The 22,333-nt window shown below is 42.2% G+C and overlaps 1 protein-coding gene across 1 annotated transcript; it reads left to right on the top strand.

The window, feature by feature from the left end:
• The first annotated feature begins 5,552 nt into the window (after window positions 1–5,552).
• Window positions 5,553–21,549, top strand: TUBB6 (tubulin beta 6 class V). The gene is made up of 4 exons (XM_043978621.1): window positions 5,553–6,362; window positions 7,324–7,432; window positions 8,689–8,799; window positions 20,424–21,549. The coding sequence occupies exons 1-4, from the start codon at window positions 6,306–6,308 to the stop codon at window positions 21,485–21,487; spliced, it is 1,341 nt and encodes a 446-aa protein (XP_043834556.1). The 5' UTR covers window positions 5,553–6,305; the 3' UTR covers window positions 21,488–21,549.
• The last annotated feature ends 784 nt before the right edge of the window (window positions 21,550–22,333 follow it).

Below are 22,333 nucleotides of genomic sequence, written 5' to 3'. Positions count from 1 at the left end.
GATAAAGCACCGTCCCTGGATTCAGGAGGTCCTGAGTTCAAATTTGGCTTCAGACACTTGACACTTACTATCTGTGTGACCCTGGGCAAGTCACTTAACCCTCATTGCCCTGCCCCTGACCCCATCCCCCAAAAAAGGCAGCCTGTCACAACAGTTGCCTTCACCTTAGCTCCCTGCAAAAAAAAAAAAAGCTTAAGTCTGGACCAGCCTGACAAGGACAATATTGACTTTGAATCAATCAATCATCCATTTGCTGTGAGAACAGGGCTGGCTGAGCCCAGCTTAGTAACACTCAGGCTCCAAAATACATGGAAACATGGCATAGGAGGGTTTTCTCTTGGGCAACTTCCCCTAAATACAACATCAGCCTTTCCACTGTTTTGAAAGAAATAAGGATATAAGCACTTAGAGAGAACATCTGAAGGGGGGAAAGATGGGATTTTCTTGCTTGTGTGTGTGTCTGTTTTTCTATTTCCAGTCCCACTGGAAAAACTGAAGAAGAAAAAAGCCACGGGGTGGGGAGGAAACATGTTTCCAACAACGCATTTCTTAGTGTCGTTCCTCACCTCAGGTCTTCACATCTCTAAAAATAAAAAGGTTAATGGAAAGCCTGAGGCATCCAAGCTATAACTGCAGAATGAAAGGAGAGGGGAAGAAAAAGATGGGTGGATAAACCCACCTGAATTAGCTCAACTCTTGAAGTGCTCCCAGGGTCACACAGCTAGTAAGTGTCAAGTGTCTGAGGCCAAATTTGAACTCAGATCCTCCTGAATCCAGGGCTGGTGCTTTATCCACTGTGCCACCTAGCTGCCCCCACTCCCATTGTCCCCCCCCCAATTTTGTTGTTGTTTTATGGGGTTGGGTTTTTTTGCTTTGTTTTGCAGTGCAATGAGGGTAAGTGACTTGCCCAGGGTCACACAGCTAGTAAGTGTCAAGTGTCTGAGGTCACATTTGAACTCAAGTCTTCCTGAATCCAGGGCTGGTGCTTTATCCACTGTGCCACCTAGCTACCCCCTTGGCAGTTCAAATTTTTAATACATTTTCCTTTATAACAAGACAAAGTTAGCCTCTCAGAAAGTTTTACACCCGTCCCTCCCCCTTCCCAGTCCCCTGCCTAGTTTTGAAGCTGTTTGTCGTTCAGTCGTGTTGGAATCTTCATGACCTCGTTTGGGGTTTGCTTGACAAAGATACTCCAGCTCATTTTACAGATGAGGAAATTGAGGCAAACAGAGTCAAGTAACTTTCCCAGGGTCACACAGCTAGTGTCTGAGGCCAAATTTGAACTCAGGAAGCTGATTCTTCCTGACTCTGGGCCCAGAACTCTATCCATGTAGCTGCCTAGTTTTGTTGTTGAAACTAAGTAAATCAGTCTTCTTCCCGGTCACAATTTTTTAAATACTTAAAAGCAGGTCTGAATACAAACACTTGTCTAACATTAAGGAACTGCAGCTGGTCCCAAAGGTGTTGGAGAACTGTGCCTCCTCCCTATGCCCTTCCCAGGTATGGACCTGGTTCAGTTGTGGGAGGCCTATTCCTTCTATTCCTTCTTCTCTTTCTATTTGTTCCCCCATGCAACTAAACTTCCCTATCTTACCCAGCCTGAAAGTTCACAGGCCGTATCTCATTGCTGATCATACAAGACCTTTGACCTGCTATTTTTCTGACTTAGGCAGCCTGGTTCCCCCAGTTTCTTCCTCCCTCCCACCCAGTTCTTGGGGACTCACCATATTGGTGTTAATCTTAGTATGAAAGCCTAGACTATTTAGATGAACTATAGCTTAGGCTATTCATTAGGTGGAGCCTCGTTGGCAGCAAGATTACAGGAGTGTGGCCTTAATGGACCTTGAGGAACCTGCTTCTAATGAAAGGGGATAAACTCTTTCTTCTCACACTCTGCTGTTCATTAAACTCCAATTTGGGTAGCCTACATACAGATTTACTTATACCTCTGGTTATTATTCATATGTAGTGTCTCCCAAAAAGGGCGAGTAAAGGGGTACAATAAGAAACAGGTGTAGCTCAGGTCATTTATTTCTACACACAGAAGAAATGTTAAGCAAAAAAGACAACTCAATAAAAGAATGTTTTAAAAGAAGATTCAGTAACTTAACATAGCTTTGTTCCATTTTGCTCGGAGACTGATAGGACTCCTAATTAGGCAGCTGACATTTCACCTTTGGTTTACCATCCAAAAAACCCCTGGTACATGCCTGTTGGTAAAACTATGAGGCTTGGGTCAGTTCTCTTTTCAGTGGCTGCCTCCTTGATTTAGGAGCTTTCCTGGCCACTAACAGTTCCAACCCTATGGGTCAAACACCTCCAGACCTCATGAACTCACAAGGCTGTTTATAAACCTGGGAATGTGCTCTCTAAGAGCAGAGTTCAAACATGTGGGCATGGCACCTAGGTGGAGGAGAAGAGCAAGCTCCATCTCCCCATCCCCCCTTCCCAGGGAATCTGGAGACAAAATATTTTATCTGACATACCAGAAACATAGCAAAAATGTTGAACTAGAAGTTGGCATACCATCCCCCTGTCCCTATCAAGGGGCAAGGGAATGACCAAGGGACCACAAATAGCTTGTTTTATCCTACCAAAATGTCAGGTTGTACCAGCACTGGACCACCACATTGGCTGGAAGCAGACTCCAAAGCTCTAACATGGTTGACAAGAACCAGGACATACAATTTTAAATTCAGTTCTTGAGATGGTGCCAGCTCTTCTTGGAAATTTGCCCTCCAGAGCCTTCACTTCTCTGCCCAGTTAGAGTTCCCAAGGTAAATTATTTCTATTTTCCAACATATTTAAAAGGTTGAAAAGGATGAGGAAAGGACACACAATAGGGGGAGGAGGCAAATCAATATGCTAATACAAATAAGAATAAGTGCTTTTATTGATAAAGTATTTCTTATTTATTATGCTTTCATTTATTATCCTTAAGTGGTATTTTAAATAAATGAAAAAAATCAAAGCAGGAAGAGATTAGGGAGTTTATCTGCTTAAGTCACTTCAGAGCCAGAATTAGAGTAAAAAGTCTCAACTTCTGACCCAAGGCCTTTTTACTAAACAATTCTGAGAGTATCGTGCCTCCCTTAAATTCCTACCTTGGCAATTTCAACGATAAAGTAACTTTCTTAAAGGAGGACTGAACAAAGGCTGTTAGGAATGATGGTAGAGATGGAACAGATATTGGCTCCTTCTCCCTTCTTCTTCCTCCCTTCCCTTTCTTCTTTCCCTTTCCCCTTTCCCCTTTCCCCTTTCCCCTTTCTCCCTTCCCTTCCTTTCCCTTCCCTTCCCTTCCCTTCCCATGCCTGATACAGCATGATAAAACTTCCCTCGGAATAAAGAAGACTGGGTTCAAATCCTGTCTCTGAAACATCCTGGCTGTATGATCTTGGGTACATCACTTAATCTCTTAGTGTTCCAAGGTATATGATGGTGATGGAATATTATTGTGCTATAAGAAATGACAAGCAGGATGATTTCAAGAAGTCCTGGAAAGAGTTGTATGAACTGATGTATACTGAAGGGAACAGAACCAAGAGAACATTGTGCACCGTAACAGCAATATTGTTTGATGAACTTTTTGTGATGGCAAAGAATTGGAAATTGAGGGGATGTCCATCATTGGGGAACAGCTAAGCAAGTTGTGGTATATGAATGTAATGGAATACTATTGTACTGTAAGAAAAGATGAGCAGGCAGATTTCAGAGAAACCTGGAAGGACTTAAGTGAACTGATGATGAGTGAAATGAGCAGAACCAGGAGAACATTGCACACAGTATCAACAACATTATGTGATGATCAACAGTGATAGACTTAACTCTTCTCAGCAATACAATTATCCAAAATAATTCCAAAGGACTCACGATGGAAAATGTTCTCCACATCCAGAAAAAAGAACTGGGGAATCTGGATGCAGATTGAACCATACCATTTCTACTTTTTTTGGTTTGGGTTTTTGGTTTTTTTTGAGGTTTTCCCCTTTTGTTCTGATTCTTCTTTCACAACATGACTAATGAAGAAATATGTTTAATGTGATTGTACATATATAACCTATATCAGATTGCTTTTCATCTTGGGGAGGGGGGAGTGAAGGCAGGGAGGGAGAAAAATTTGTAACTAGAAATCTTACAAAAACAAATGTTGAAAACTATCTCTACATGTAACTAGAAAATAATAAAATACTGTTATGATAAAAGAGAATAGATTGTCACCTTACAAAGTAAAAAAATATATATTGTTTGATGAAGAATTATAAATGACAACCATTCTCAGCAATACAATGATCCAAGACAATCCCAAAGGACTAATGATGAAACATACTATTCACCTCCCAAGGAAGAACTAATATTGATTGAACACAGACTGAAAACACTTTCATTTTTTTTCTTTTATTCAAGTTTTCTTGTACAAAATAACCAATATGATAATGTATAACCCATATCTGATTGCTTACTGGCTCAGGGAGGGGGGAAGAAGGGAAAGAAGGATAAAATCTGGAACTCAAAAGTATAAATAAAAATGTTGATTTTTTTTAAAAGAATATAAAATGCAGGGCAAGTACAATCTATTTTGATAGAGAGTGTTCCTCATCTGGAACTCCCTAAAACTATGAGATCACAGTAGGAACAGAAAGCAAAAGCAAAATACAAAGTAGTTTTAGGGACACAGAGCGGGGAGGGCACCAGAAACTTGGAGGATTATGCTAGGCCTCTCCTAGGAGGTAGTATTTGAGTGCATATCTCTAACTCCAAATCCTTTGAACTTCAAGCTTCTAAGTAGGAGGAACCTGAAGAGTGGCCCTTTTTTTTCCATGAGTGGCTCCTCAGGTCTGTGCCCATTGGGAAGTTCCCACTTCTCTTTCTTTATTATTTCTCACTGTGCCTGGATCCAAGGTAGGACAGAAGGTATCTGGAAAGAAGCTAAAACTTCTTGGCTTGGCATGATGGAAAGTCATGATTATACAGAAAGGAAAAGAATGGGAGAGAAGGAAGGAGGAGAAGTATGTTAGGAATTACAATTAGAAGAACCAGTGGAGACCAAGGAGGTAGGGTGGTTCAGCAGACTCAGTACTAGTTTTGGATTGGAGGACTTGGATTTAAATTTTGCTTCTGCCATTTGGTTAGGTCACTTCCCTAGGTCTAGGTTTTCTCCTCTGTAAAACGAGGGAGAAAGACTACACGACCTTTAAGGTGCTTTCTGGCTCAAAATCTACTCACCTACGATCTATTCTCATCACCTAACTTTTTTTTCAGAGAAACAAGTTGTGATCTCTTTGATACAGGGACCACACAGAGAAGAAACACTCTTTGCTGTTGCAGATCAACCTGATCAACACCTAAGTGTATGTGACAACACAAACAGTAAGAAAATGAGCTGGGATTCAAATCCAGGAATTAGGATCAAGGATTTGGAGAAGGAAATGGACCTTAGAGGCCCACCTAACATTCATATAGCACTTGAAGGTTTGCAAAGCACTTTGCTTATATAATTGTACTTGATCTCAAAGCAAAAACAAAACAACCCTCTGAGGTAGATACCATTCTTATCCCAATTTTCTAGATGCAAGATTTGAATCCAGCTCTTCGTGGCTCCAAGGCCAACACTATCTACTGCACCCATACTGCCTCCCTTTAACCCAGCTGCTCCTTATTCTTTACAGAAGAAGAAACCAAGATCATCGTCATATCTAGAGCACTTCTTACTATGCCAGAAATGGGGGGGGGGAGTAATAGGAGCAGAGAACCCAGTTGGTTTAGTTCTTATTCCTAGAGTCCTAGGAAAGAGCCTCAATCTGGACTGCAAGTTCCTGGTGGGCTAGAAAGATCGAGTCGTGCCCTATGGTTGATGCCCAAAGGCTCGATTTGGGTTTGTAGGACAGAGCAGAGGGGGGAAGAGGAGGAGGAGGAGAAAGAGGAGGAGGAAGAGGAGGAGGAGGAGGAAAATGGGGGCGTCTCCGGGAGGATTGAGGCCCGCCACCATTGGTCCCCGGACCTCCTCTGGGCCCCAGGGGCGAGGCCAAGGGTGGGAGATAGCAAGGGGTGGAAGAGGCGGGGTCCGGAGCTGGTCCCTCTTGGGCTCGGGCAGTAGGGGCTAGTCGGGGACACGAACCACTGCAGCTGTTGGGAAGAGAGAGGAAACGGGGAAACAAGACGAGACGAGGTGCTTGAGCCAGAAACCCCCGCAGCGTCCCCGGACCTTCACTCATTTACCACCATCCCCCCAGCGCAAACCACTTGCCCTCACGTCCAAGAGCCCGAGGAGACAGCAGTGCTCAGCGGAACCGGTACCGCAGTCCGCGATGAGGGAGATCGTCCATATCCAGGCCGGACAGTGCGGGAATCAAATTGGCACCAAGGTGGGAGAGTAGGGCTGCTCCGGGGTGGGGGTGGGTTTGGAGCGGGGTGAAGAAGGTTGTCTGTGTTGGGGGGCGGGGGCGCTTCTGAGAGGCTGCAGGCAGGAGTAAGATGGTGAGGCTGGGCGGGGAGGGGGGGGGGGCAGTGCTGAAGAATTGCTGTTTATTGACTTTGGTCCCGGGAGAGATGGATTAGCTGCGCCGTCCTTCTAAAGTGTCATCAGCCGGCCCGGGCAGTGTCCTCTCTTCCCCTCCCGCAGCTCCGTGCACCTACCCCCACTTTCTCTCTCCGCAGCTCCTCCCCTCCTGGCGTCCTATCCCACTCCCAGTCCCCGCAGTCCTCAATCTTCTCCCTCCCTGCCCCACTCTGGGCATCCAAAGTTACACAAAACTCTACTTAGCCCTACCGCGTGTCACCCTAAAAAGGAGCCCGAGGCAATGGAGGAGGCTGAGTAAAGGGGGAGGGCCGGGTAGCAGGGAGTCAAGAGTCCAAAAGCTGGTACGGGCCACCCCGACCCATCCCTTACCCCTCATGTCCCATCCCCCATCCCGGTTTGGCCCGTCCAGTCCCGTCCTTTCCAGTCCACTCCCTCCCGGGGCAGAGAGGGAGCGGCTCGGCGCAGAGCTCAGGCGCGCCAGGAATTCAGCAGCTGCTATACCACGTCTCCCCCCCCCCCGCCCCCCAACTTCTTCCCCACCCACCCAGAGATCCTTCCCCACCCCAACCCTCCCCTCCTGCCCGGTCAGGAGTACATCCTACCCGCCCCTCCCGGGGACTGAGAGAGAAAAGGCGGGGGGAGAATACCCGCATACCGTTGGTGGAAATGGGGTGGGGTGTGAGGGAGGAGGGAAGTTTGGGTGGCCAGGACAGGCAGCCCAGGAAGGGGTTCAATCCATCTAAGTGCTTATTTTCTCTCTTCCCCTCTCCCCCTTTGTTCCTCTCTGCCCTTCCTCCTCCCTCAAGTTTTGGGAAGTGATCAGCGATGAGCACGGGATTGACCCAGCGGGAGGCTACGTGGGTGACTCTGCGCTGCAGCTGGAGAGAATCAACGTCTACTACAATGAGTCATCCAGTGAGTTGTGCCCGTGTGCGGTGCGCCAGGAAAGGGGTCAGGGACTGTCTCCTCCCATCCGCTCACCCTCCACCCCGCGAGGCCTGACCTGCAGGAGAGGCCAGCATGGTTCCCTGGACGTCAGCCTAGCTGGTCTGTCTGGGCAGGGTACATCACCTCCCTTCCTCAAGACGCCTCTTTCTCGGCCTAGCGGAGGAGAAGGGAGAGGGCCGGGAGGACAGTTATGTTTTCGCGAAAGTTACAATAGGAGCTGAAGCGGCTCCTCCCCTTCAGAGGCGGGAAATCCGCTGTTAATTTAAATGAATTCCAACCAGAAGTGTTCAGCTGTCTGGGATGCCAGTTTTTTCCTTCCTTCCCCCAAGTCAACCCTCCCTTATTCTCTCTCACCCCTATCCCCGCCCCAGTCAAAAACAACCTATTACACATTTAGGAGAAAAAGTATTGCCAACACTTGATCATGAAAAAGTTTTCATTATCTAGCTTTTGGGTCATTTGGGTTTCTGGCTTTTCTATCTCCCTCCCGCTGCCTGCCCTTTGGATTTTAATTTCTTTTTTCTGCGTGTGCTTCCAAGGGCAAGGACAGTTAAATTCGGATCTGTCAGTTTTGCTGCTGAGACCACGATGATATGTCTTTGTGGGGAAGTAAATTAATACAAGGGGATAAAGGTTAATTTTGTAGATCATTGATGGTGATTCGATATTGGTGATTCTCTAAGAACTGGTTGTGCCTGGTTTTCTAGAGACTTAGTTCATCTTGAACTTTGTGTCCAGAGAGTTAGAATAGTATCTGTTCACATTTCACCTGAGGAGGGGCTATCCTCTCATAGGGTAGCTGGAAACAATTTCTTTCTTGTCCAATTGAAATGAAAAGGGTCCATACAAGTGAAAATAATCAACAGGAAGTCAGAGGGGCTACATGACTTTCATTGGAATTTTAAAGAGCCTATTTTGGGAACCCACACTAGTAAGGTTAAACTTTTTAGAGGAGAGAAATTGGCCAAAGAACCAAAAGAGCATCAAATCAGCTGCTATCGCAAAAACAGTACTTTCCATGGGATGGAAAATGTAAAGCTTCTCTTTGGAAACAAGGAAGTCATAGTTGCATTGTAGCAGTCTCTCCATATGAGACCCAGCTCCCAGAGCACATCCCAGGCAGTTGTCAAGTTTAATGGGAACTAACCAGAGAGAAATTAGTTACTGCCTTGAAGAGAACCTTAGAAAATAACATGGTGGGCTGGGTTTTATTCTTTTTATAGCCCAGAAGTATGTTCCCAGGGCCATCCTAGTGGACTTGGAACCAGGAACCATGGACAGTGTGAGATCTGGGCCTTTTGGTCAGCTCTTCCGGCCTGACAATTTCATCTTTGGTATGTATGGACCTGTCCAATTTTCTGTCACTGGGTGACCATCATCAACATCACTTTAGGCTTTTGTGGCTTTCCTTCTCCATCTGCAAAATGTAGGGTGGGTGAGGAGGTGTGTGTGTGGGGGGAATGATCTGCCTCATGTTCAAACTTGGACCAGGAAAAATGAGATACTAGATATATATGAACTTTGAACTCTACAGGAACAGAAAACCTTTCGTATAAAAACAAAATTGCATTACTAATGCTACCACTACTATTAATAGTTCTTTAAATGTACTTGATGGAAAAGCAGTGTTTTTCATTCACTCATTTTTTTATTTTATTTAACCATTAATTCCTTCAACAAATGCCATTTACATAGTTGTCCCAATCAATCCACAGATACTTGTTGAATTCCTACCTAATTCAGGTCTTAAACTAGCATAGCATACTATAGCACTGTGGATACAGAAAGTTTTAAGGCATAGACCTCTTAAGTAAGAATCACAGTCCTGTAGGGGGAGAGGAGACACATACACATAACAATTGTAAGGAAGTATAAGAGCAGGTCCTGACAGAGATGCTATGGAAACTATAATACTTTCAGACTGCTGTGTTCAAAGAACTCAGAGGAATGGAGTTTGAGTTAGTCCTTGAAAAATGAGGAGAGGGTGGCGCAGTGGATAAAGCATGGCCCTGGATTCAGGAGGACCTGAGTTCAAATTTGGCCTCAGACACTTGACACTTACTAGCTGTGTGACCCTGGACAAGTCACTTAACCCTCATTGCCCCACCAAAAAAGAAAGAAAGAAAGGAAGGAAGGAAGGAAGGAAGGAAGGAAGGGAGGAAGGAAGGAAGGAAGAATGAAAGAAAGAAAGAAAGAAAGAAAGAAAGAAAGAAAGAAAGAAAGAAAGAAAGAAAGAAAGAAAGGAAGGAAGGAAGGAAGGAAGGAAGGAAGGAAGGAAGGAAGGAAGGAAGGAAGGAAGGAAGGAAGGAAGGAAGGAAGGAAGGAAGGAAGAAAGGAAGGAAGAAAGGAAGAAAGAAACAAAGAAAAATGAGAAACTTAGAGAAGAGGAGGAGGTCATTCCAGGCATAAATAAAGGGTAGTGAGGAAAAAATGCTGTTTCCTTTAGCTTCTCCCTGAAGTAGGTTAGGGTCTCAAGGACCTTAGAGCAAAAAGATATAGTGACTAAGGTCATCCATGGAATTGGGAGCATCTCTCCTCTGCCCTATGTTCTACCCCATTATTGGTGTGGTCCATGGATTTTAGTGGCTTTCCAAGGCTGTTCTAGAAACTGGTTCAAAATATAAGCCATGTGGATTTTTTTCCTCCCTCTTTTTTTTAATAATAAACATTTTTATTTAAAGTTTTGAGTTCCAATTCTATCCCTCTTTCCCTCTCTCTCCTCCCCCCTTCCTGAAGCAGTAAGCAATTAGATATAGGTTATACATTGGAGATATATATATATAGAGATATATATATATCTCTATATATATACACACACACACATACATTATCTATTACAGAAGGGAATTTACATTAAAGATCATAAAAGTTAAGATGATAAACATGTACCCACAATTAGAGACAAATATTCTTAGAAGTTTTACTAGTTGAATTGGTGTTGGAGAAATGGTGTGAGTATGGGGTATGTCAGTAGATGGGAATGTTGTGGGGGGAGGGCAGACCTAAGATAAGGCCTAGTGAATATAATTTCTCTACCCAAATTCTAGGTGTGCATACTAAACAAATTAGACGAGAGGAGTACTCTTTTGGAGCAGCCCTCACCATTTTAGGGAAATACCAGTTTTATAGAATAAAAATATCTACTATGTCCAACTGTAATTTCAAATCTGACAGGGAAAGGAGTGTTAGAAGGATCTTTTAATCTGCTAGTCAGGTATCACTAGTGTCACCAGAACCAAATGACTTCATCTGTCTGTGCCTCATTTTCCTGCACAGTAAAATTAGAGAACTGAACTAGGTGATTTCTAAGGTCCCTTTCTACTGTGACATTCTATAATCCTATAAACTCATTCAGTACCTGAATATTGGATTAGTAATGTCAGCAACAACCTTCTTGCCTGGGGAGGGTGGGGAACAGTGCTCGGATTTCCCTCTCTAGGAGGGAGATTGTGGGTACCCATCTTCTTGGTTTCCCTATATCATGTGAGCTGTGGGAAAATATGTGGCAGAATAAAATTAGCTGCTGCTTTATATAGCATTTTAAAATATACAAAGCATCTTACTATATACTTTATATCCTGTGAGCGAAGGATAACAGGTATTATTATCTTCATTTTGCAGATAAGGAAACTGAGTCTCAAACAGGTTGTTAGAAGAAATCAGTCCTAGGTTTTGCCGATGACTGTTTAGTGTATGTCCTTGGGCAAATCTCTTCTTTACCTTCCTGGGCCTGTTTCTTCATCTGTAAAATGAGGGGGATGGACTAGATGGTCTTTGAGGTCCCTTTTGGGTCTAAATCTATGATCCTATGAGGTGACTTGTCAATGGTCTCATCTCCTAGTAAGTTTCAGAGGCAGGATTCAAACCCAATCTCCAAGTCCAGTGTTTTTCCCACTAAGCCATTCTGAGAATGACTGCTTTACATTTATTTAGCTCTTTTGCAGTTTTTGAAGCATTTTCGCATGGGAAATATCCTTTGTTCCTCATAATAACCCTATTTAGAAAGCAGAACACACATACTTTTTTCTCATTTTCAAAATGAGGAAAAAGATTGTCTTTTGCCTTTTTGTATCACTAGTATAGTGCCTGGCACATTCACTTAATGAATATTTATTGATTGAGTAAAGCAGATCAAGGTGAAATAATTTGTCCCAAGTCACAAAACAAGTGATCCAGCTAGTGCACTCACCCAAGTCATAAGATCATACATTTAGAGCAAGTTCACAATCTAACTTCTTCACTTTACAGGTGAGTAAACGGTGGCTTAAGGGCTTAAATGATTAGCTTAGGGTTAAAGGGATAGTAATAAAAATAGCTGGCATTTAGATTTGGTGCTTTAAAGTTTGGAGAGTGTTCCACATGTTATCTCAGTTGAAGCTCTTCACCACCCTGTGAAGTTGGTGCCATCATGTTACAAATGAGAAAACTGAGGTTGAAGGAAGTTAAGTGACTTTCCCAAGGTCACACAGCTAAGTAAGTGCCTAGTAGGTACAGCTGGGATTTGAATCCAGGTCCCTTGACTCCAGATCCTTTCTTCTTTCTACAGCAACAAGATAGGACTTCCAAAGACCAATAGGATTTGTTAATGGGCAGCAGGTCCAGGGCTCTTACGGATTGGTGCTGAGGGCTGGGAGGAAAAGAAATTAGCAATGCATGTGTGTTTGAATCAGAAAGCCAATGACTTAATGGCTGTTAGAAAAGCTGGAATAGTGATGTAAACTGCTTTTAGATCTGGGACTTTTAAACTTTTTTTTGTGTCTCGGAACCCTTGGGCAGCCTAGTGAAGTTTATGGATTCCTTCTCAGATAATGTTTTTTAAATTGAAGGAAGTGCTAAATTTCAGTTTGAGGTTAATAAAAATAAAGATCTAATGTTTTTCCTATCTAAATTCACAGACCCCCTGAAATCTATAGGGCTCAATGGACCACTAGGTTAAGATCCCCTGATTTAGACTACAAATGGAAGGGGTACCTCAACTGAGTGGTCAGTAACAATAGGTAAATAGTTTGGTGGAAGCTCCTTACTATTACCCCCACCCACCCGCACCCCCATGACTTCCTTCAACAGAATGGATATACAAACCAATAATATAAATTGACTTGACTTTTTAAATTTTTTTTTTTTTGGTGAGGCAGTTGGGGTTAAGTGACTTGCCTAAGGTCACACAGCTAGTAATTGTTAAGTGTCTGAGGCATATTTGAACTCAGGTCCTCCTGAATCCAGGGCTGGTGCTCTATCCACTGTGCCACCTAGCTGTTCTGACTTGACTTTTTTTTTTTTTTTGGTAAGGCAGTTGGGGTTAAGTGACTTGCCCAGGGTCACACAGCTAGTAAGTGTTAAGTGTCTGAGGTCAGATTTGAACTCAGGTCCTTCTGAATCCAGGGCCAGTGCTTTATCTACTGTGCCACCTAGCTGCCTCCTGACTTGACTTTTAAAAAATTGGTTATAGTACGTTTTGTAAAACAAAACAAAACAAAACAAAACAAAACAAAACAAAAAACCACTATGCCTGAATTGCGAAGCATGTGTATGCAGCAAGGTTATATAAAAGAACATGAATGCATTTTTGATAGGGGAAAAAAATAGATCAAATCCCATTTTTCCTGTTTAGCAAGTCAAACCAATTGGTTTCTGCTTAGGCTATAGCTATAGGACCTTCCTGTGGGAAGACAGATCAGTGGGTCAGATGTGTCATATGCATATTATGGAGAAAAGAGCAGCTGAAAGGTAGGGTTTGCTTTCAGCATTTCTCCCATTTGTAAATTTTTCTCCAGTTTCAGAGCTAGCAGACCTGGGTGTTAGAAAACCTACAGAGTACAGGGGTGACTTCAGAGAGGTTTGAACAGGACATAAATCAGCGGGTGTGTCCTTTGCCAGGGAAAGACAGCTCAGGGGTATCTGTTGAGGCTTGACTGAAACTTGGTAAATCACAGCTTCGTTTTCTACAGTCAGAAGTCACTGACTGAAATGTCACAACACATTATTACCGGTGATGTTCATTTCGTAACCCCCAAATATTTAACTAGGAGTTTCAGTTGCTATGAGACTGTTGCAAAATACTCAGAAGTCTGTAGCTTCCTTCTTTTTCCAAGAACACAGAAAGCTTCAGGACCAATCAATCTACTGTAAATATTTAGGAACCACAGCAAATGGTATAAACTTGGGAAAAGGGAGCAGTCGTTTGGAGTCTGCTCTCTTGGTTCGCTGAAGGAGCAACTTCTGACTTGATTTATTCTTGTTTTATGCTTCTCTGAAGTAACCTGTTTGTTTTCAATCCCACCTTTTTGTTATTTTAATGGAGAAATGCATGTCCACTTTTTTAAAAAGTAGCTACAGTATTGTTATCTTTCTTGCTAAAAGTCATAATCCTTATTTACTGATCAAAGATGAAACATAACAGCTTTTCAGAGTCTTGTTGCTTCAGTAGAACTTAGAGAAGGGATATGGACTGTCTGCTGAGTCTGCTCAGCTTTGGCGCCTGCCTATCATATGTGGCTGGCCACCTTAGAAGGGGAGAGGGAGAGGGAGAGGGAGAGAGAAGGAAGGGAAAATAGGAAGTAGGGAGAAGGGGAAGGGAGAAAGGGAGAGAAAGGGGGAAAAGAGAGGGAAAGACAGAAAGAGGGAGAGAGGGAGGGAGAGAGAGAAGAGGAAGAAGAGGAAGGAGGAAGAGAAGAAAGGAGAAGAAAGAGGAGAAGAAGAAAGAGGAGAAGGAGGAGGAGGAAGGAAGGAAGGAAGGAAGAAGAAGAAGAAGAAGAAGAAGAAGAAGAAGAAGAAGAAGAAGAAGAAGAAGAAGAAGAAGAAGAAGAAGAAGAAGAAATATGGACAGTTGTTTTGTATGTTGTTCCACAGCTGTGCAGGAAGCTCAGTGATTTTTATATCCTCGGGAGGGAACAGTCACATCCTAGACTGTGCTTACAGTCAGGGGAAAACGGAACAAGGAAATGGCTCACTTGAAACAATTGAAATGGTGAGCAATTGTAGCATGTCCTGGCTTCCCATGCAGAATAGTGGAAAGCATGGGTTGCTGCCTCTGCTTTGGCCTGATTTGTCCCTTTCTTGATAAATATCATATGCTGCCATGTAAATGGCCATTGTGCCTGTTATACCAAAGGAGATCTGGGCCAAGAGCAACTGGAAAGAGGTAAAGAATTTACTCCCAAGTTCGATAAGAGGCTGACTATCCCTGGAGCTCCTACCAACAGGTGCAGATACCAAGTGTGGCATATACCAGAGAGAAATAAGTTGCAATCCTAGAAACAAATGATCAGTGATTTAAATGGTTGGGAGGGTTTTTTTGGTATGTTTTCCGGGGCCAGAGAAGGGGTTGAGGTGTGTTTGTTTCTCCACCACTCCACCTATTTCTTTACTTTTTAGAAGCAATATAAGATTTAAGCTCGCAATCAGTAAGTAGTTAATAGGCACCCATAATGTGACCAGCACTAGACTAGATGCTATGAGGGAATCTATCACTCTCTGACGTCAAGTAGCTTAAATTCTAGTGGGAGGAGAAAGAACCACAGAGGACCGTGGGGTAGTGCAGAGGTGTCAAACACTTAGGCAGGCCCAAACCAGAGTAAAATTTGATTGAGGAATAATTAACAAAATAAATAAAAATATAATATGTGACCTGCAGGGATCATCATATATGTTTTCTTATTGCTCCTGAGTTATTTTCAGTCATGTCTGACTCTGCTTAACCCTTTTGGGGGGATTTTCCTGGTAAAGATCTAGGAGTGGTTTGCAAATTTTCTTCTCCAGTTCATTTTACAGGATGAGGAAACTGAGGCAAACAGGGTTAAGTGACTTGGTTGGGATCACACAGCTAGTAAATGTCAGAGGCTGAATTTGAACTCAGGTCTTCCTGATTCATGCTCTTATCCATGCACCATCTGCATTTCCCATACAAATGAATATTGGTATTCAGTCTTTTTTAGTTGTATCCAACTCTTTGTGACCCCATTGGGGGTTTTCTAGGCAAAGATATTGGGGTAGTTTGTCATTTCCTTCTCTAGCTCATTGTATAGATGAGGAAACAATTTCCTCATCTGTAAAATGGGGATAATAATAGCACCTCCCTCCCAGGGTTGTTGGGAGGATCAAATAAAATATTTGTAAATTACTTAACAGTGCCTGGCATATATAAATGTTAGGTGGTACTACTACTACGGCTACTATAACTACTATGACTATGACAACGACTACTACTACTACCTCTGTGATCTCAGATATAGCATCCAGAATGAGAGGAGGCTATAGTTGTTATTATCTTCAGTTACATGGTAGTAATATTTTGTAGTTCATACTATTGATTGATTCTTCCTTTATATGGTATCAATTATGTCTATTCACATATTTCATGGAATTCTTCAAATTTGTTGCTTATTGTATGAATATTTTCTATTACATTCATATACCATAATTTAGCCCAGGCACTTTTCAAGCAATGGAAATTTGAGTTTGTTTCTTGTTTTTTGCTAATACAAATAGTGCTGCTAGGAAAATATACCCACACAAAGCATCAGGGAATAGTGAAAGGAAAGTCATCCTTGAAGCTAAGAAGACAAGGATTTAATCCTGCCTCTGACACATAATGACTATGTGACCCCTGGACAAGTCTTTTTTTTTTGTTTGTGGGGTTTTTTTGGGGGGGGGGCTTGGTGAGGCAATTGGGGTTAAGTGACTTGCCCAGGGTCACACAGCTAGTAAGTGTTAAGTGTCTGAGGCCGTATTTGAACTCAGGTCCTCCTGAATCCAGGGCTGGTGCTCTATCCACTGCTCCATCTAGCTGTCCCTGGGCAAGTCTTTTAACTTCTCAAACTCAAAAAGAAACACACGTGTTGACTTAGAAAACCACAACTTAACATTATTTATGTGGTATTTTTATTTATTTTAAAAACATTTTCCAATTACATTTTAATCTGGTTAGGGCCACACAAGCAAATTTGACACCTCTACTCTAGGCAACTCTCTAAGACCACAAGTTGTAGAGAAGGCGCTGACCTATGTTGGTAGACAGTGTTTCCTACACCAAGGAAATCATGGCTCCAGTACTTATCCATATATATTGCACATATATGTCTCTATATTTACTGCCAATACCTCCTGAAGGGTATTAGGCCTAGTCAACAAGCCTTTATTAAGAGCTTAATATATGCACAAGGGATACAAAGAAAGGCAAAAAGATGGTCACTGCCCTCAAGATTACATTCTAATGGGGGGTATACATGCAAAACATTATACATAGAAGATATATATAGCATAAACAGAAGGGAACCTCAGACAGAAGGCACTAACAATGGGAAGTTGGGGCTTGGAGGGGAGGGAAGTTTTCTTGAAGATGATGAGAACTGAGCCAAGTCTTGAAGGAAGGCAGAGGGAGAGATAAGGGAGAAAATTCCAGGTATGGGAGACAATTAATGAAAAGTTACAGGGGCAGCTAGGTGGCGCAGTGGATAGAGCACCGGCCCTGGAGTCAGGAGTACCTGAGTTCAAATCCGGCCTCAGACACTTAACACTTACTAGCTGTGTGACCCTGGGCAAGTCACTTAACCCCAATTGCCTCACTAAAAAAAAAAAAAAAAAAAAAAAAAGAAAAGTTACAGGGCAGCTAGGTGGCAGAGTGGATAAAGCACCAGCCCTGGAGTCAGGAGGACCTGAGTTCAAATCTGGCCTCAGACACTTAACACTTATTAGCTGTGTGACCCTGGGCAAGTCACTTAACCCCAATTGCCTTACAAAAAAACAAACAAACAAAGTTACAGAATCAGGAGATGGAGCACCATGTGCTAATGTTGCTGTATTGTAAAGTACGTGTAGAGGAAAGCAAGGTGTGAGAAATTTGAAAAAGTAGGAAGTGGACAGTTTGTGACAGGCTTTAAATGCTAAACAGAGGATTTTATATTGATTGGGGGTGGGGGGCATTTTGCCAAAGCCACGCCTATATTTATGAAAATCATTGTGGAAGTGAAATGAAGGACAGATTAGTGTAGGGATGAGACTTGTAGCAGATAGACCAAGTAGAAGCACTATAACAGTGTAGGTGTGGGGTGATAAGGACCTGCACCAGGGTGCTATGTAAATATTTGAGAAATGTAAAGGTAAAAATGACTAGACTTGGCAACAGACTGCATGCACATGTGGGATGAGTATAAGTGAGGAGTTGAGGATGACACCAAAGTTTGTAAGTTTGGATGGCATGAAGTGGTACTCTCAACAGTAATAGGAAAGTTCAGAAGATGGAAGGTTTTGGGGAAAAGTCAATGGATTCTGTTTTGGACATTTAGGATTGAGATGTCTATAGGACATCCATTTTGAGATGTTCAAAAGGCAGTTAATTGGGGGCAGCTAGGTGGCGCAGTAGATAAAGCACCAGCCTTGGATTCAGGACCTGAGTTTAAATCCAGCCTCAGACACTTGACACTAGCCATGTGACCCTAGGCAAGTCACTTGACCCTCATTGCCCTGCCTCCTCCCCCCCAAAAAAAAGCCAGTTAATTATTGGTGATGTGAGACTGGAGCTCAGGAGGGAGATTAGGGCTGGATATATATCTATATCTATCTATGTATCTATCTATCTATCTAGAAACTATATGTGTGTGCATATATCTATATATCTGTATCCAGATATATCTATATATCTATATCTAGAGATAGATAGATAGATACACACACACACATATAGTTTTGGAAATTATCTGCATAGAGATGATATTGAACCCATGGGTACTAATGAGATAACCAAGTGAGATTGTAGGAGAAAAATGCCCAGAATAGTCTTGGTAAACACTCATGGTTAGCAAAGGAGCCTAAAGAGTGCTCGGACAGGTAAGAGAAGAACCAGGAGAAAGCAGTATCATGAAAACCAAAAGAGAAGAGACTATAGAGAAGAGGGTGTTTGAGTGTCAGAAGCTGCAGAGAGGTCAAGGATGAATACTGAAAAAAAAGGACATTAGAACTAGCGATTAAAAGATCATTAGAAAAAAAACAAAACAAAACAAAAAGATCATTAGAACCTTTAAAGAGAGCAGTTTCAGTTGAATGATGAAATCAGAGGACAGACCAAAAAAGGATTTAGAAGCAAAGAAGAGCAGAGAAAGTGGAGGCACCAGGTAGAGATGGCTTTCTCGGAGTTTAGTCATAAAAGGCAGGAGAAATATAGGATAATGGCTAGTAGGGATCGTCAGATAAAAAAAATTTTAAAGGATGGAAGAGATCTGGACATATTTGTAGGAATCAGGGAAGCAATCAATAGGTAGAAACTGAAGATTAACTAGAAAGTGGGGGTGATAGTGGGAGCATGATAGTGGGAGATGAAACGAGATGGGATCAAAGATGAACATTTATGGGTTTGCCTGAGCAACGACCACTTTTTCATAATAGGGGAAGGTATCTAAGTAATATAAGATGAGGGGGAACGAGGAAGCTCTCAGTGAATGACGATTTTTTCAGTAACGTAAGAGGTGAAGCCTCCAGCTGAGAGGGTTGGGGAGGGGATGCCATGGTAGGTTGAAGGATAAATGAAGTTTTGGAATACCTACTACAGTGAGTGGGATAGTGAATCAACTAAGGGAGAATTAAGGATTGCCTTGCTGCAGTAAAGTCCCAGTCGAGATTATTTGTAACAAATTTATAATGCTTAGTAGTGTCTGGCGCACAGTAGGTGCTTCATAAATGGTTATTGATTTACTGACCCAGTCCGTAGCATGTGAATAGAAGCAAAAGCAATGGTGGGAATGCTCCAGGATTGGGGTTTGACAGAGCATGAGAGGAAATAGGATGAGGTAAGGGACTCAAGTGTAAGGGTCATGTAACCATCATCCAGAAATGCAACCCCCATAGAGATTTGACCTAGCAACTGCTTCTGCAAATGCTGTAGCCACAGCTACACAAGACTCGGGGAGAAAAGTTTTTTTACATGACTATATATGTTACAAAGGTTTTGTTTTTCTTCTTTTTTTTTTCCCAATGGGGAAGAGGTAGACGAGAAAATAAATGCTTGTTAATTTTAAAAGAATATATGTATATTAGATATATATACATATATATGCAAATGTGTACATATGTATGTGTATATATATGTATATACATATATATGTATAAAACAAGTTTGTAAGTTTAAAGAACTAATTCAAATGTATAGTTTTTATTCAATCTTTAGATCAGCTCTCTACTAAAGTCCTACTTATGATGCCTCATAACAGCAGGGAAATGACAGTTCTCATAGGTTATGCCAGTAAAGCACAAGTTGAAGCTGGGTTTTTTTGACAAATTGGAATCCTTAAGAGCACATGCCCAATGAGGGTCCATATGGCTGATGTTTAGAGAGGCTAATCATAAAGACTGAGTTCAGGGCAATAAATTTTTTGGTGACAGAAACTTTCATCTACCAAAGCTAAGATGGTTGAAGTCTGACAGAATCATGGTTCCTTTGAAGTATGAGTACAATTTTTTTTTCTAATGAAATACTTCTTCAAGTTTAAAACAAAAATCAGAAGGAAAACAAGATTTGATGTAATAGAACTTTGCTTCACAGGAAAACTTCTTAGGAGAACTTCTATCAAGTGAGATTCATCTGTTTGAAAAGGTGAATTTCCATCATCATCAGTCAAAAACCCAACTTAATCAAGAAAGATTTTTTTTTCCAGTTCCTCGAATGTCTCAGAGGAAATTCAGTGGCTATACATTTATTTCATTTGTTAAACCTGTCTCCCAAAGCAGACTGGTAGCTCTTTTGAGGGCAAACAGCACAGCAAAGAATTCTTTGATAACTGTCAATGTCTAGCAGAATACTCGGTACATACCTGAGTACTGAAAGTATGCACAAGAGTTAAATTTTTCTTTAAGTTTTGCAACTCAGGCTATAGGAAGATTCCATAACTTTTTTTGTTATTGATGCTTTTAGAGGAAGATTAGACGTCCCTTTTCAAATCACATGCATTTTTCTTCTGTTTTATTGCAGGACAAACTGGTGCAGGAAACAATTGGGCAAAGGGACATTACACTGAAGGAGCAGAGCTAGTAGATTCAGTGCTTGATGTAGTGAGGAAAGAATGTGAACACTGTGACTGTCTGCAAGGATTTCAGCTCACTCACTCCCTGGGAGGAGGGACAGGGTCTGGTATGGGAACACTGCTCATTAGCAAAATCCGAGAGGAGTATCCAGATAGAATCATGAATACCTTTAGTGTCATGCCTTCTCCCAAAGTGTCTGATACTGTTGTGGAGCCTTATAATGCTACCCTGTCGGTGCACCAGCTGGTTGAAAACACAGATGAAACTTACTGCATCGACAATGAGGCTTTATATGATATCTGCTTCCGTACCCTGAAGCTTACCACCCCGACCTATGGAGACCTTAACCACCTGGTGTCTGCAACCATGAGTGGAGTGACCACGTCACTGCGCTTCCCTGGGCAGCTCAATGCTGATCTCCGCAAATTGGCAGTCAACATGGTCCCCTTCCCCCGCCTTCACTTCTTCATGCCAGGCTTTGCTCCTTTAACAGCCAGAGGCAGTCAGCAGTACCGAGCCCTCACAGTGCCAGAACTCACTCAGCAAATGTTTGATGCTAAGAACATGATGGCTGCTTGTGACCCAAGACATGGACGGTATCTCACTGTGGCCACTGTCTTCCGAGGCCCAATGTCCATGAAGGAAGTGGACGAGCAGATGCTAGCCATCCAGAATAAGAATAGCAGCTATTTTGTAGAGTGGATCCCTAATAACGTCAAGGTGGCTGTATGTGACATCCCTCCTCGTGGCCTTAAGATGGCTTCCACATTTATTGGCAATAGCACTGCAATTCAGGAGCTCTTCAAACGCATCTCTGAGCAGTTCTCTGCCATGTTCCGCAGGAAGGCTTTCCTTCACTGGTTTACGGGAGAAGGAATGGATGAAATGGAGTTTACAGAAGCAGAAAGTAATATGAATGATTTGGTCTCAGAATACCAGCAGTATCAAGAAGCTACAGCCAATGATGGAGAGGAAACTTTTGAAGATGATGAGGAAGAGATCAATGAATAAAGAAAATTTCCCTTACCACATAAAAATATAAACAAAAGCTTAATAAAATGCCTTTAAATGTATAAATTGTCTTCAGTTTAAAGTCTGTTGAACATGGCAAATAATTGACATAAAAATAAGAATTTTTCTTTTTATCCCTTTGTGAGGAAAAAAATGGGCTCTGCAGTATTATACTGAATATGCAATATAAACCTTAAGAAAATCTATTAATAACAAGAAGACATTACATTTGGGTGGGCTTTTTTTTTGGGGGGGGTACCAAATACTTGTTTTAACAGAGCCAAGTTAGAGAAGAAAAAGCAACACTAACTATATACAAACTTATGACAACTACATTAATTCACGCCTAGGGATGTGTGGTTGTGCTTCATCTCTTTTGGATTGTGCAAAATGCTAGTCTTGTTCACTGAAGAAATGAGCTAAAAGGGAAAAACCTCTTACCAATAAATCAGAAAATCCTGGGGATAGGAACTAGTATTTTTGGTAGCTTCCATGTCTCAGAAAAGCCGATAATATAAATGTAATCATAGAATTTAAAAGCTGAAGGATGGGGCAGCTAGGGGGCACAGTGGATAGAGCACTGCCCCTGGATTCAGGAGGACCTGAGTTCAAATCCAACCTCAGACACTTAACACTACTTACTAGCTGTGTGACCCTGGGCATGTCACTTAACCCCAATTGCCTCATCAAAAAAAAAAAAAAGCTAAAGGACACTTAAAAGAGCTAGTCCAGAGGTTGCCAAACTACAGCCCAAGAGCTAACACTGGTTTTTATATGTCAAATCAAGTTTTATTTTATTTTAAAATGTACAAAAACAGGTGGCAAGTTGGATTTGGCCTGCGGGCA

This window comes from Dromiciops gliroides, chromosome 1, assembly GCF_019393635.1.
Source record: "Dromiciops gliroides isolate mDroGli1 chromosome 1, mDroGli1.pri, whole genome shotgun sequence".
Classification (NCBI taxonomy): Eukaryota; Metazoa; Chordata; class Mammalia; order Microbiotheria; family Microbiotheriidae; genus Dromiciops; species Dromiciops gliroides.
This window is presented reverse-complemented; position numbering and strand designations above follow the sequence as displayed.

Bases quoted from the DNA above. Each gene is read 5' to 3' on its own strand.
- TUBB6 (XM_043978621.1), top strand. From the start codon at position 6,306: ATGAGGGAGATCGTCCATATCCAGGCCGGACAGTGCGGGAATCAAATT. The intron at 7,433-8,688 runs GTGAGTTGTGCC...TTCTTTTTATAG, and splicing joins CTACTACAATGAGTCATCCA to CCCAGAAGTATGTTCCCAGG. The intron at 8,800-20,423 runs GTATGTATGGAC...GTTTTATTGCAG, and splicing joins GCCTGACAATTTCATCTTTG to GACAAACTGGTGCAGGAAAC.